General features: G+C 38.5%; 1 protein-coding gene across 1 annotated transcript; it reads left to right on the top strand.

The window, feature by feature from the left end:
• The first annotated feature begins 8160 nt into the window (after positions 1–8160).
• On the top strand, positions 8161–9084 carry Vmn1r155 (vomeronasal 1 receptor 155). Its single transcript, NM_001166753.1, has one exon. It carries the CDS (start codon positions 8161–8163, stop codon positions 9082–9084), a length of 924 nt encoding a protein of 307 aa, NP_001160225.1.
• The last annotated feature ends 7637 nt before the right edge of the window (positions 9085–16721 follow it).

Here is a 16721-nt window from a genome sequence, read left to right on the forward strand (position 1 = left end):
ATCCTGGAAGAAATGGACAAATTTCTAGACAGATACCAGGTACCAAAGTTAAATCTGGATCAGATTAATGACCTAAACAGTCCCAATCCCTTAAGGAAATAGAAACAGTCATGAATAGTCTCCCAACCAAAAAAAAAAACCCAGGACCAGATGGGTTTAGTGCAGAGTTTTATCAGACCTTCAAAGAAGACTTAATTCCAGAGCTTCTCAAGATATTCTACAAAACAGAAACAGAAGGTACTCAACCCAATTCATTCTATGAAGCCACATTTACTCTGATACCTAAACCACATAAAGACCCAATAGAGATAGAGAACTTCAGACCAATTTCCCTTATGAATATCGATGCAAAAATACTCAATAAAATTCTACCCACTTTCTCCATACCTATTCAACGTTGTAGTTGAAGTCCTAGCCAGAGCAATTCGACAACAAAAGGAGATAAAGGAATACAAATTGGAAATGAATTCAAAATATCACTTTTTGAGGATGATATGATAGTATATATAAGTGACCCTAAAAATTCCACCTGAGAACTCCTAAACCTGTTAGACAGCTTCAATGAAGTAGCTGGATATAAAATTAACTCAAACAAGTCAATGGCCTTTCACTACACAAAGGATAAACAGGCTGAGAAAGATTTTAGGGAAACAACACCCTTCTCAATAGTCACAAAGAATATAAAATACCTTGGCATGACTCTAACTAAGGAAGTGAAAGATCTGTATGATATGAACTTCAAGTCTCTGAAGAAAGAAATTAAAGAAGATCTCAGAAGATGGAAAGATCTCCAATGCTCATGGATTGGCAGGATCAATATAGTAAAAAATAGCTATCTTGCCAAAAGCAATCTACAGATTCAATGCAATCCCCATCAAAATTCCAACTCAATTCTTCAACGAATTAGAAAGGGCAATCTGCATATTCATCTGGAATAACAAAAAACCTAGGAAAGCAAAAACTCTACTCAAGGATAAAGGAACCTCTGGTGGAATCACCATGCCTGACCTAAAACTGTACTACAGAGCAAATATGGTAAAAACTGCATTGTACTGGTATAGCTACAGAGACGTAGGCCAATGGAATAGAATTGAAGACCCAGAAATGAACCCACACACCTATGGTCACTTGATCTTTTACAAGGGAGTCTAAACCATCCAGTGGAAAAAAGACAACAAATGGTGCTGGCACAACTGGTGGTTATCATGTAGAAGAATGCTAGTTGATCCATTCCTATATCCTTGTATTAAGGTCAAATCTAAGTGGATTAAGGAACTCCACATAAAACCAGAGACAGTGAAACTTATAGAGGAGAACGTGGGGAAAAGCCTTGAAGACATGGGCACAGGGGAAAAATTCCTGAATAGAACAGCAATGGCTTGTGCTGTAAGACTGAGAATCAACAAATGGGACCTGATAAAATTGCAAAGCTTCTGTAAGGCACAAGACACCGTCAATAAGACAAAAAGTCCACCAACAGATTGGAAAAGGATTTTTACCTATCCTAAGTCAGATAGGGAACTAATATCCAATATATATGAAGAACTGAAAAAGATGGACTCCAAAAAAATCAAATAACCATATTCAAAAATGGGGTGCAGAGCTTAACAAAGAATTCACAACCGAGGAATAACGAATGTCTGAGAATCACCTGAAAAAATGTTCAGCATCCTTAATCATCAGGGAAATTCAAATCAAAACAACCCTGATATTCTAGTTTACACCAGTCAGAATGCCTCAGAGCAAAAATTCAGGTGAGAGCAGATGCTGGCGAGGATGTGGAGAAAGAGGAACACTCCTCCATTGTTGGTGGGATTGCAAGCTTGCACAACCACTCTGGAAATCAGTCTGGCAGTTCCTCAGAAAATTGGACATAGTACTACCAGAGCATCTCTCAATACCACTCCTGGGCATATATCCAGAAGATGTTCCAACCATTAAGAAGGACACATGCTCTACTATGTTCATAGAAGCCTTATTTATAATAGCCAGAAGCTGGAAAGAACCCAGATGCCCCTCAACAGAGGAATGGAAACAGAAAATGTGGTACATTTACACAATGGAGTAGTACTCAGCTATTAAAAAGAATGAATTTATGAAATTCCTATGCAAATGGATGGACCTGGAGGACATCATCCTGAGTGAGGTAACCCAATCACAAAAGAACTCACATGATATGTACTCACTGATAAATGGATATTAGCCCAGTTACGTAGAATACCCAAGATATAAGATACAATTTGGGAAACTCATGAAACTCAAGAAGAATGAAGACCAAAGTGTAGACACTTTGCCCCTTTTTGAATTGGGAACAAAACACCCATTGAAGGAGTTACAGAGACGAAATTTGGAGCTGTGAGGAAAGGATGTATCATCTAGAGACTGCCATATCCAGGGTTCCATCCCATAATCAGCCTCCAAACGCTGACACCATTTCATACACTAGCAAGATTTTGCTGAAAGGACCCTGATATAGCTGTCTCTTATGAGACTATGCCGGGGCCTAGCAAACACAGAAGTGGATACTCACAGTCAGCTACTGGATGGATCACAGGGCCTCCAATGGAGGAGCTAGAGAAAGTACCCAAGGAGCTAAAGGGATCTGCAACCCTATAGGCGGAACAACAATATGAACTATCCAGTACCCCCGGTGCTTCTGTCTCTAGCTGCATATGTAGCAGAAGATGGTCAGTCAGCCATCATTGGAAAGAGAGGCCCATTGGTCTTGCAAACTTTATATGCCTCAGTATAGGGGAAATCCAGGGCCAAGAAGTGGGAGTGGGTGGGTAGGGTAGTGGCATGGGAGGTTATGGGGCACTTTTGGGATAGCTTGGAAATGTAAATGAAGAAAATAACTAATTTTAAAAAATAAAATTAAAAAAATATTTCAGTTCTAGTTCCATTAAGGGAAACAGTACTGGATTCCCTCCTAGTATCCATCTGCCCACAGAAAATATAAACAGTGACATTTATGAGTTCTAGCTTGTGGATAGGGTCTGTAGCCTAAGAAGAAAGTAGTTGGTCTCTCCTATAACATTTTTTTTCTATGTTTTTCTTCTTCAAACTTTTTTTTTATAATTCTGTCTTTATCTCCCTCCTGGTTTGCCCTGTGACTATTCTTCATCTCATGCTTTGTCCCCCTTCTCTAAAAGGATGTCTCCACCTCTACCCTCCCCACTCTCTGGGGCCTCAAGTCTCTCCAGGGTTAGGGGCATCTTCTTTCACTTAGTCCAGATTACACAGTACTCTGCTGTATATACATGTTGGGTGCTTCACATAAGCTGGTATATACTGCCGGGTTGGTGGCTCAGTGTCTGAGTCATCTCTGTGGTCCAGGTTAGTTGAGACTGCTGGTCTTCCTATAGGGTTGCCCTCCTCCTCAGCTTCTTCCAGCTTTAATCAATGGATAGATCTCATCAAGCCCATAATTGCTGAACATGTCAGGGTTCACAGAAGGATGGTATTGCTGAGTCCTTTTCTCCTGCAGTACTGTATGTGGCACCTTTAAAGAATGATTTCCACTTGACTTTTCAACCTGTTTCTATACCATCTATGGACAGATGGGCAGCATACAAATCTTCAAAGTAAGTGCCAGTTTGATTTCTTCATGTTCTGTGTGTTTAGTATGTGCTGTCTTCAGCCACCAAGTTTTGGAGAATTACCAGCACCAGGGGTAATAGCCTGTGAGTATTGGTTGTGGCTTAGATAGTGCTTTGGGAGTTAATTGGCAAGCAACTAGAAAAAGAAATCACCTAAACCTGAAAGAGAAGTTTACACACTTCTGTAAGGCAAAGGACACTGTCAGTAGGACAAAAAGGCCACCAACAGAATAAGAAAAGATCTTTAACAATCCTACATCTAATAGAGGGCTAATATCCAATATATACAAAGAACTGAAGAAGTTAGACTACAGAAAATCAAGTAACCCTATTAAAAATTGGATACAAGGCTAAACAAAGAATTGTCAACTGGGGAATATCAAATGGATGAGAAGCATCTAAAGAAATGTTCAACATCCTTAGTCATCAGGGAAATGCAAATCAAAACAGCCCTGAGATTCCACTTCACACCATTCAGAAAGTTTAAAATAAAAAACTCAGGTGATAGAAGATGCTGGCGAGGATGCAGAGAAAGGGGAACACTTCCTCATTGCTGGTGGTATTGCAAGCTGATACAACCACTCTGGAAATCAGTTTAGCAGTTCCTCAGAAAATTGGACATAGTACTACCTGAGGACCCAGCAATACCACTCCTGGGCATATACCCAGAGGATGCTCAAACTTGTAATAAGGACACATGCTCCACTATTTTTATAGCAGCCTTTTATAAAAGCCTGGAGCTGGAAAGAACCCAGAAGTCCCTCAACAGAGATATGGATACAGTAAATGTGGTACATTTACACAATGGAGTACTACTCAGGTAGTAAAAAGGATGAATTAATGAAATTCTTAGGCAAATGGATAGAACTAGAAAATATCCTCAGTGAGATTACTCCATTTCAAAAGAACACAAGTGTTATGTACTCACTGATAAGTGGATACTAGCCTAAACGCTCCAAATAACCAAGATACAATTCACATACCACAGGAATCTCAAGAAGAAGGAAGACCAAAGTGTGGGTGCTTCAGTCTTTCTTAGAAGGAGAATAAAATACTCACAGGAGCAAATATGAAAATAGAGTAGAGCAGAGGCTGAAGGAAAGGCCATCCAGAGTCTGACCCATCTGAGGATTCATCCCATATACAGTTAGTTACCAAACCCAGACCCTATTGTGGATGCCAAGAAGTGCATGCTGAAAGGAGCCTGATATGGCTGTCTCCTGAGAGACCCTGCCAGAGCCTTACAAATACAGAGATGGATGCTTACAACCATCCATTGGACTAAGCACAGGGTCCTCAATAGGGAAGTTAGAGAAAGGACCAAAGGAGTTGAAGGGGATTGCAACCCCACAGTGAGAATAACATCAACCAACTGGTCCCCCAAGGGCTCCCAGGGACTAACCCATCAACAAAGAAGTATACAAAGCTCCAGGTACATAAGTTGCAGAGGATGTCCTTGTCATGCATCAGTGAGAGGAGTAGTTCTCAGTCCTATGAAAGCTCGATAGATGCTCCAGTGTAGGGAAACTGAGGTCTGAGGGGTCGGAGTTGGTGGGTAGGTGGAGGAACATCCTCATAAAAGCAGGGAGAGGGAGGATGGGATAGAGGGTTTCCGGGGGGGGGACCATGAAAGGGTATAACATGTACAATATAGATAAAGAAAATATCCAAAATAGTTACTCATACCCAAATAAAAAGAAATTACAAAAAATAAAAATCAAAGAAGCTTACATTATTTATCATGAGATGTCTACGTGAGGGACTGTCCAACTAGTATAGTGCTGATTTATTAAAACTCCTTTGAAATATGCAAGTGAATGTATTACAGGAAGCCCCAATAGCAGCAAGTGTCTGTATAGGTTTTCAAAAGACACTTAGTCAGAGTTATTCTTCTCCATATTTCTTGGTCTACTTTCTCTCTTACACACACCCAAATCGAACTCTTCATGTTCCATTATAGCCTTTCATCCTTTATAAGACTGTATTCTACCTCCTCATTTTTCATCATGCCATGACTCTTACAAATTCCTGAATTTGAAGGTTATTTCAATATAATTATTTATTAGGCTAATAAATGATATGTAATTGTCAATTAGCCAATATAAATTTCACAGTAGAAATTATGGATATGTGCTTGTCCTAGACAACCCTAAGGTCTCTAAGCAATTAATGACCAGTTATTCTTTCTTTTTGTCCTATTTCCACATATATCCCTTTTGAGTACTGGTAATTTCATTTGAAAAATAAAGTGCAATGATATCTTATTTCTCACACGTTTAAGTATATGTCCTTTGTGCCTGAGACAATATTGTTGCAAGTTTGAATATCAATAAATGTTTAGAACATACAATTCTTAGATTTATAATCAGAATTTTTACTTTTCATCACTGAAAATCAAAACTAAATCCCTAGTTTTTTATTATACCTAGAGCAGACATGTGTTGGAGCTATGTATTTATTAATGATTGCTCAATCCATATCTTTGCTTGTATGTCCAGGATTAGTTAATTACAAATGAAATTCTCTAGATACTATCAATGTATATTAGATCTGTGATAAGAATTCATGAGTATATCAGAAAACAAGTCATGATCTTCCTGAAAACAAGTGGATATGGGAATAACCCCAGGATTCAGGTGGGAAAGACCAGTTTCTGTTAATAAATTCGTCATTTATAAATGTCCTGGGTCCAACATGGGAAAAGTTGTAATGAAGCAACTTCCTGGGAAATTACAGAATCTGAATGACACATTGCCAGTTTTCTAGAAGGACTTATTGTCAGAATAATTTTGCAGAAGTGAAATAGTAGGGAGGAAAGTACTCTGTAGAAACTCACATAATGAGTCCCTTGTTCTACCCTGGAGCGCCCCAATTCACATCTGATGACAAACTCAATTCAGAACTTAGATTCTCCCGGAAGGAAACATGGAAACCCTTCCCTAACTTCTGCCCAGGTACTCATTAACATCTAACAAACTCCTAGACATCATCAGTAAACATCAGAAAGGAATGGAGATTTGCTCTGGGGATAAATGATATTCCTTCATTGGAGGTATCCCAAAGACACCATGCAGACAAATGTGCGGATGCCACAGATGATACAATAATAAACTCTCTGAAGGATGTCATGTCCCGGTGCCCTATTATTTTATGAGCCTGGAAACTAGGACTTTGTTGGGTTATCTTTACAGCATTGCGTGGAGAATAAGAAACCATTCCGAATTTCATTGCATTCTTTCTCAGGCAAAGAGTGACACAGAGAAGTTCCTCAATTCGGGCACTAGGAAATATGCTTCTATAGGAGCTGTGCTCTGCAGCTGGCCTTCAGATGAGCATCTTCATCCTGACTGAGTCTCAGAAGGTGGGATTCTTCCAACCATAGACTTCTACTTAAAATTCTTTCCTCTTTTCTTCAGTGAAAATTGTCTTCTGAAGCCAACATGAAACATTATTTCTTTCTGAAGTCTGCAGGTTAACTTGAATAGGTTAATATTTTGCTTTCATGTCAAAGAAATGTCTGTGTCCTAGATTAGTACTCAGGAGAAAACAGCATTTAGTGTAACATATGCATGTAAGATAATGAATTATACCTGGTGGATGGAGGCCCTCCTGCTCCTATAGAAAACATATAAACAAGTAAAGTGCAGACTAAGCATCAGCTTGCAAAGGGTATTGGGATTATATTATATTGTATTATATTATATTATATTATATTACTGCAAAGGGATTGTGTTAATAATTTTGGAGGGAATCTGCAGATGATGCAGGTAAGATTCTGGCACCTCACATTTAGAACAAAAATTATGATCAGTAAAATTAAGATTAAATGGAACTTGTTAGCAAGTGTTTTTTTTTTTTTTTTTCATATGGAGGACATATATGTAAGCCTGTGTTCATCTGTGTCATTACAACACAGGTGGCTTTATCAGAAGTATTTGGTGTTTTTTTTTAATTTTGAGGATGAATAGTATAAAATTTTCACAAAAGCCAACAACTTAATTTTCTACAACTGAATTCAGTTACACAACTTTATTATTGAGTGCAATATCATATTGTTCCCATACATACTATTTTTAATATGTTACTATAATACACAAAATTCAATTAATTATTTTTATGTTGCATTTATATATTCTTTTATTTGTTATTGATTTAGTTACATCCCAATTGAAGCGTTTCCTCCCTCCTAATTGTATTGAATTCTGATGATGGAATCACAGACTCATAGTAGACTCTTTACTGTCTGTATTCATATGCAAAGACCTTGGTGTGGCAAAATGTGTGTTATTGTGCTCTTGACCTACTGAACCAGTAAAGATGTAGTTGCAATACAAAATTTACATTGAGGCAGGAGTAATAAAATCAGTATAAAATTTTATTTGAGTTATTATACATTCATTGTTTTTCAGGCAATTTGCCTGTAGTGTGATAGAATAGTGTCTTACTTATCAAGTGAAGAAATTGTGTCAAATCAATTGGTAAGTGTGGACAATAAAACAGAGACCCGAGGAGAGTAGTGTCCGACCTAATCATCACTCCAGGGTCCTGTAAAGCCCTCTCCATGTCTGCTCATGGTAAATCCGTGAAAACCACTGAGGAAGTGGCTCTCCAGATCCTCTTGCTTTGCCAGTTTGGGGTTGGAACTGTGGCCAATGTCTTTCTGTTTGTCCATAATTTCTCTCCAGTCTTGACTGGTTCTAAACAGAGGCCCAGACAGGTGATTTTAAGCCACATGGCTGTGGCCAATGCCTTGACTCTATTCCTCACTATATTTCCAAACAACATGAGTGCTTTTGCTCCCAAAACTCCTCCAAATGAACTCAAATGTAAATTAGATTTCTTCAGTCACATGGTGGCAAGAAGCAAAAATTTGTGTTCCACCTGTGTCCTGAGTATTCATCAGTTTGTCACTCTTGTTCCTGTTAATAGAGGTAAAGGTAAACTTATACTCAGAGCAAGTGTCCCAAATTTGTGGAATTATTCCTGCTACAGTTGTTGGTTTTACAGTGTCTTAAGTAACATCCACATTCCAATTAAGGTCACTGGTCCACAGATAACAGACAATAACACTGACTCTAAAAGCAACTTGTTCTGTTCCACTTCTGGATTCATTGTAGGCATGGTCTTCTTGCAGTTTTCCCATGATGCCACATTCATGAGCATCATGGTCTGGACCAGTGTCTCCATGGTACTTCTCCTCCATAGACATCGCCAGCGAATGCAGCACATCCTCACTCCCAATCAGGATGCCAGAGGCCAAGCTGAGACCAGAGCAACCCATACTATCCTGATGCTGGTGGTCACATTTGTTAGCTTTTATCTTCTAAATTGTATTTGTATCATCTTTCATGCCTTTTCTATACATTCTCGTCTCTTCATAAGGCTTGTCAGTGAGGTTCTGGCTGCAGTCTTCCCCAGTATCTGCCCCTTACTGTTGATCTTCAGAGATCCTAAAGATCCTTGTTCTGTGCTCTTCAAATGTTGAAAATAAGAGCCCATAAAAACTGCCAAATACAGAAGACACCTTCACTAATACCATTAAGTACTTTATTCCATAAATATGTTTTCAACATTTTGTATGAATAAGGTGTGGTGCTCACTGCTGTAATTTTAAAAGAATAAGGCTATACTCATTTGTTGATGTGAAATGATTTCTGGTTGGAATCTTACTGACATGGTAAGTGAGTTATTCACCATTCTCTGTTTTCCTGTATATAACTGCATTCTGCTGCAGGCTGGACTGAAACTGATGCAACCAATTTTCACTAAACAGTTAAATGTGTTAAATGGTCCTGATCAAACTGATACTCTCGCTCCATCTTAGTTGATACTTCAAACTTCGGACAAGAACAGAATCCCTCTCTATATTTCTCTATCTGAACAAACAAGGATGCATTGCTCTAATTAAATATTTTCAAGGATGAACATTTTGTATATAGTAAATATATTGCATGTTATTCCACTTTAGTTAGGAGATATATGCTTTGTACCTTGGGCCCTAAGGAGGTGAGAGTCAAGCACTGAACAACATAACTTTGTGCTCTCTAGAGCAGTACAATCTGCTGATCACATCAAGAGTAAATAGGAAAAGAGGCATAGACAGCTCCTGCTCAGAAGCCTTAAGAGATTTAAAGTCTCAGGACCAGGGAGGAATCCAGGATCCACACTGGAGATCTTCTCCTGAAAGACCTTGGTAAAGACTTGACTCTGAGCCATGGTGAAATTGTTTTTCCAATCATCACAAACACCTACGAATCAGACAGGAGACAAGAGATATCAGAACAACGAGGAAGCAAAGTTGTCATTCCATCTGTCAGTGGCTTTCTCAATCGCAAAATTATTTTCTCAGAAGATTAAAATCAAGCATCTAATATTTTCAGCTACCTGAGAATGACCAAGGCTAGAAAGACCACAAGATAAATACCAGGGGTGGTTATAGCTGTCAGTGTGATGAAACTTATAATCTGACTTGTGGTACTTACTTCTGTGAACAAAGAATATTTTAGCATTCATTTTTTTTGTTCATATGTATTGGGTATGTATGTATTTGTGGGGATTCCCTCCTCTTAAGGAGAATAGGTGTCATACCCCTAGAGCTGGAGTTACAAACTGATGTAAGCCTACAAAGATAGTTTCTCAGAATCGAGCTCTGATCCAATGTAAATATGGCCAGGCTTCCAACCTGCTGAGCCATCTCTTGAGGCCCACACTGAAAAATTTATCCAACACACTTAACTATTCACTTACAATTTGGGGGAGTAGGAAATTATCAATATCAGGTATATTGAAAGAGCTTGAAATAATAGAATATGAACCAACAGTTTGTATGTTCTATATTGAGGATAGATTTGCACTGAGTTATGAAATTAATACCGAGACTCTTCATGTACTGACAATCCCACAGCACCAAGCCTTGATCATAACACTGGCCATAATAAGAATCAGCAAGACAGCTCAGCAGCTAAAGCACTCACAACTTAGAAATGATTATCCCAGGTCCTACCTAGTGGGGAGAACAAACTCCTACAATTGTCCTCTCCCTTCCTCAAATCTGTGCTTGAACATGTCCACACAATGAAAAGAAAAAAAGTGTATTTTCTAAGTTCACTTTATTCAGTTCAGTGTATCCTATAACACTGATCTCTGCCTGTTAATCTGTATATACCCTTATCTCTAAGCATTATTTTGGTGTACGTTATTGGACTGTATTATCTACTACCCTTCCAACAGTTTTTTTCAGCACAATATTTCCAACCAACACTCAGTAGTAAAGAATAGTTAGAGAGGAAAAGGAGTGTAGACCTCTGATGTTGGTTTTGGTAAGTCCAAAATCTATCATCATGATATATCTAACCAGAAGTCAAACAAGACAGCCAAACAATAATTCATTAATAGCAAATTCAGGAACAGGTACAGCAGCAAAGGGGACTGACAGCAGCAGGCAAAGCAGGAGCCACCACAGGCCATCTTGGGGATCTCACACAAATACCTTCTCAAGACCCCCAAGAATTCCAAACTAAAACTGTCTGCAGCTGGAAAAAATCATACCCCTCCTAAAGCATGAGACACTCATAATTATTCGTTGTGGACAATTGGAAACAGCCCCATATCCCATATCAGGGATTAAAACAAAAACATATTCATGTAACATAACTGGGTTTTTGACAAAATGAAAATTATCACATCAATCAAAATAAAGAACAAATACTGAAATGTTAAGAAAATTCAAAGGAGGCATGAATTATAATGAGATAACTTTGCAAAGGGCAGAAATTAGCAGGTAAAATTTCAAGAAAACATGCATAAATAAATAAATAAATAGATAGATAAACAAACAAACAAACAAATAAACGCATGGCCTTTCTATGTTCCATCTAAAGTTCCACACACCAGTCTGCAATCTCTGATCTATACTCCTCTCACTGGCCCATAGTTCTGCCTGCCTTCCAGGATGCTGAATCCTGCATGGTCATGAGGGTGATGGTGGGACATGATCGCAACTCTGGGATGGAGCCAGTAGGACATAGGACTCCACAAGTGTTGACAGTTATCAGGAAATATGATACTTGACAAGTTTATTGTGGAATGTCCTTTCTGGGAAGGTTAATACCTCTTAGGATGGGAGGGTATGTTTATGCCTTAGCAAAAACTATAAAGGCTGTGGCTTTCACAGCAGCCCTTAATGATATAGAAAAGAACACTGAATACATGAATTTAAAAATATATAAACAGGATTTCTCAACTATTCAAAAAATAAAGATGTAATATGAGTTACAAGAGGGGTTTCATGTACCAAAAAAAGTACAGAAGCAGTTGCACTATGAGCAAGCTTGTCAGAAAGATGCAAAGGCAGGAAGACACAAAAGCAAGCAGGTTTCTGAGTTCAAGGACATCCTGGAACAGAGGAAATTTAGACCCAGCATGAGGGAGTAGTGATCTCATAGCTTATTGTATGTTCTTACAAAGCAAGCAGATTTCTGAGTTTGTTTGCCATGTTAAGAAAAATGTGCTTGCTGTCTTTTCTTAGCGGTTAAGGGGCTAAGTTCAAAATTTGTGATGTAATCAAAAGAGTATGTGGGGTGCATGATTGCATTGACATGAAAATAAAAGAATGGACTATTGTATGTTAGAGGTTATCTCTCTGGTCATCTTCAGAAAGCTGTCTTAGCAGAACACAAGGCTATCAGCTTGTACCCCAGAACTGACTTCAAGCCATTCTTTTTGTTGCTCCCAAACACCACTTCCTCAGAACCGCCCTCTAAGCTAAGGCTGGTCCTTGTCACCAGGAGGCCTACTGACATCCAGAACAACCAAGAACAACTCACTCTCCTATTTCCCATGTGCTGAACTCTATTACTCCCAGAAGCTGTGAGGTCTGCCCAATTCTCTCCATTCTTTTTATGCCCTATCTTCCTGTCCACACTTCTACATGCAATTGAGAACCTGCACTCCACACCCTTGTCCACAGCTCTGCATGCCTCCTGGTAGACCTGTTACCAAGTGGTACAATCAGTCCCAGAGGCCTACTGTGACCTTGTATGGCTAGGACAGCTAATACCAGAGACAACAAGATGGCTAAAGGATGAGCTAAAATATGATAAGGAAAAGCCAGTGAAATATGGCACCACAGGTAATCAGCTATCTTACTCTAGCAAGCATTAGGTACCCTGACACACCTGAAGAGCAAGAAAATGACCTTACATCTCATCGTATGAAGAAGATAGAGGCCTTTGATGAGGAAATAAGTAAATATCTTTTTAAAATACAGGAAGACAGGATCAAACAGGCATTTAAAAAGGAAACAAATAAATATGAAAGAATACAGGAAAATGCAACCAAACAGGTGAAGGAAATGAATAAAACTGTTCAGGACCTGAAAATGGAAATAAATGTAATACAGAAAACAAAAAAAGGAGCCAACCCTGGAGAAAGAAAACCTAGAGAAGAGAATTACAAGCCACAAGCATCATCAACAGACTACAAGAGAAAGAAGAGAGAAGCTCAGCCATCAGAGATACAATAGAAAAATTGCTGTATCGGTCAAAGAAAGTGTCAAATAAATTGATTCTAATACAACACACTCAGAAAATTTGGGACACTAGGAGAAGACAAAAACTAAGAATGGTAGAAATAAAGGGAGAATAATGCCAGCTCAAAGGCACAGAAAATATACTCAACAAAATCATAGAACAAAACATCCCTAACCTAAAGAAAGATATAACTATAAAACTACAAGAACCAAAATAGATTTGATGACAAAGAAAATCCTGCCACCATATAATAAAACATTAAATGTACATAACAAAGAAAGAAATTTAAAAGATGAAGGGGAGAAAAAGACAAGTAGCATATAGGGTAGTCCGGTTAGAATTACACCTGACTTCACATCAGAGGCTCTAAAAGCCAGAAGGGCATGGACAAGAGTTTTGCAGACCTTAAGAGACCACAGTATCTATCCATGAAAATGTTCAATTACCATAGATAGAAAAGTAAACATAATCCATGACAAAAATAAATTTAAGAAATATCTATTTACTAATAGAGCCCTTCAAAGATATAAGAAAGAAAACTTCAATTCAAGGAGTTTAACTGTACCCAGGAAAACATAAGAACTTAATCATTGAACAGCAAAACCAAAAGAATAGAATTATATACACACAATAACACCTCCAACAACAAAACACCAAGGAGTAACAATCATTGGGCATTAGTATCTCCTATCAGCAATGGACTCAAGTCACCAATAAAAACAGAGTAGTTAGGCAAAGAGAATCCATGATTTTACTATATACAAGAAATACAGCTCAGCAACAAAAATAAACACTGCCTCAGAGTAAAAGACTGGAAATAGGTTTTCCAAGCAAACAGACCCAGGAGACAAGCTGGCCTAGCCATTATAATATCTAATAAAACAGACTTTCAACCAGAAGTTATGAAAAGAGATGGAGAAGGACACCTTATATACATCAAAGGAAAAATCCAGCAAGATGATGCCTCAGTACACACACACACACACACACACACACACACACACACACACACACACACTACATGGCTGAAATAAAGTAGTCCAATAACTCATACAAATACATACATACATACATACATACATACATACATATGTTCATACAAACTTACATGCATACAGACCTACAGAGAGACATACACATTAATACATGGAATAGTTAGAGCAAGCACTAACTAACCGAGCCTTTCACACACACTTACATATATAAAAACAGTTGGTGGATGGAGCAAGCTCCAACACACACCCAGACAAGCTTTATATATATATATATGTATATATACAGATACTTTCGCTCAAGGAACTTTGTTCCAAACTTCCACTTAAACAAACTTTACACATATACACACATACACATAGTTCTTGTATGAAAGGAACAATTTTCAGCTCTCCACTCTTTATTCCTTCTTCCATAGCTTATATATCCCAGCAAAAATTTTCAAGCAGTATAAAACTACAATGTGAGCATGTTTTAGTTTTCTTCTAGTAAATGATTATGAAAAACAGTGTGTTACCCAATACTGTTATGAGAAATAACATTATATAGTAAAGGTAAAGAAAACAAATTATCCCCAAACACCCAGGTACATTTTTTTTAGATTTTATTTATTTTTTATTAGATTTTTCTTTATGTACATTTCAAATTTCAAATGCTACCCCGAAAGTTCCCTATACCCTCCCCCCATGCCCTGCTCCCCTACCCACCCACTCCTGCTTCTTGGCCCTGGCATTCCTGTGTACTGGGACATATAAAGTTTGCAATACCAGGGGCCTCCCTTCCCAGTGATGGCTGACTATGCCATCTTCTGCTACATATGCAGCTAGAGATACAAGCTCTGGGGGTACTGGTTAGTTCATACTGTTGTTCCACCAATAGGGTTGCAGACCCCTTCAGCTCCTTGGGTGCTTTCTCTAGCTTCTCCATTGGGGGCCCTGTGTTCCATCTTACAGATTACTGTGAGCATCCACATCTGCATTTGCCAGGCCCTGGCATAGCCTCATACGAGACAGATATACCAGAGTCCCTTCATCAAAATCTTGCTGGCATATAACCTAGGTACATTTATAAGTAAGGAACTTATTATAAATTCACAAAGTGTACACATGCAAGGCAGTTTTCTCATCAAGTTTCTCTTCCTGGAAGGCAGAAATTACAAAGAAAGGGACAAGTATTTTATTATTTATCTCTAAAATAATCTGAAAAAAGCTTAAAGGAATCACAAATCTAAACTTTTACATAAAAATCAATCATGTCGATTTTGAATTCTTGAAGACCCCTTAGTTGAAAAGAGGTGGTCAGTTGGGACTCTGTATCCTCAGTTATTAGAAAATTTCAGTAGGATCACTTTCATATATGTTAGAAATTTCCACTGCCATAGGTTTTCATAACATCTCTCATATGCCCTCAAATTCCAGCTCTTTCTCTTCATTCCATCTCTCAACCCTATGTCTCCTTGCACTTCTGGCCCTTTTCCAACTCATCCCCCGAGTCCACTCAGAAGAGTCAATCTCTTCCCCCCTTTCATGAAATCCTCGTGTCCCTCACTAGAACATTTTATGTATCAATCTCCTTTGTAGGTTGATTATTATTTATTTAATGGCTAATAACTATGTATAAGTGATGGTGATTGATAATAGTGATGCCCGTGATGGTGATGATGGTGAAAAATGTGATAATGGTGGTGATGGTAATGGTGGCTATGGTAATGGTGATCAGGATGGTAAAGTGGGAATGGTGAGATGCTGCTGCTGGTGGTGATCGTGATATTGATGTTGGTGGTTGTGATGATGTGTTTCTCTGTATAGCCTCGACTGTCCTGGAACTCACTCTGTAGACCAGGCTGGCCTCAAGCTCAGAAATCTGTCTGCCCCTGCCTCCCAAGTGCTGGGATTAAAGGCTTGGACCACCACTGCCCGGATTACTTTTTGTTAAATAAAAACATTTTATTTTCATCACAATACCACTATAATACATTTACTTTGTTATGAGCAAGTTTGTGTGTGTGTGTGTGTAATTTATCTTTGTACTGTAATAAGAAAATAATGTTCCTTTGATTTGGAAACCATCTTCACATAAAGTCTTATTTAAAGTAGAGTGTGGTGGTCCTTGGCTATCATTCTGGCTACTCTGAAAGCCAAGTAAAAACTCTCAAGTTCAAAGCCACATCACTCCAATCTCTGCCTCTGTGATTATATGGCTGTCTTCCCTCTGTATGTGTTTGCTGCTTCTTATAAGGACACAGTCACTCTTAAAGGTTTTATTCTACTTGTGGCTTTCATCTTTTATTTCCAAATAGGTCATTCATGGACCAGGACTTTACATAGCAGAAATACCGTCCAACCCATAGCAGGCAATGATAGCTTTCCCTTCATTCCCCCTCTCTGACCAGATGCCCTTCACAGGCCCATCCCATGGCCCTTGTGTCTGCTGATTATCGAATTGCAGAGCTTCTCACAGAGCTCCATCAGCTGACCAAGCAAATCCAGGTAAGAGGAATGTTTGTATAAGTGAATACATACCGCAATTCTCCTACAAACATCATGATGCCTGTTCTTAAACAGCTGAGTAATGCTCCATTGTGCTAATGTGCCATACT

Source organism: Mus musculus, chromosome 7 (assembly GCF_000001635.26).
Source record: "Mus musculus strain C57BL/6J chromosome 7, GRCm38.p6 C57BL/6J".
NCBI lineage: Eukaryota > Metazoa > Chordata > Mammalia > Rodentia > Muridae > Mus > Mus musculus.

Coding starts and splice junctions, on each gene's coding strand:
- Vmn1r155 (NM_001166753.1), top strand. CDS start 8,161: ATGTCTGCTCATGGTAAATCCGTGAAAACCACTGAGGAAGTGGCTCTC.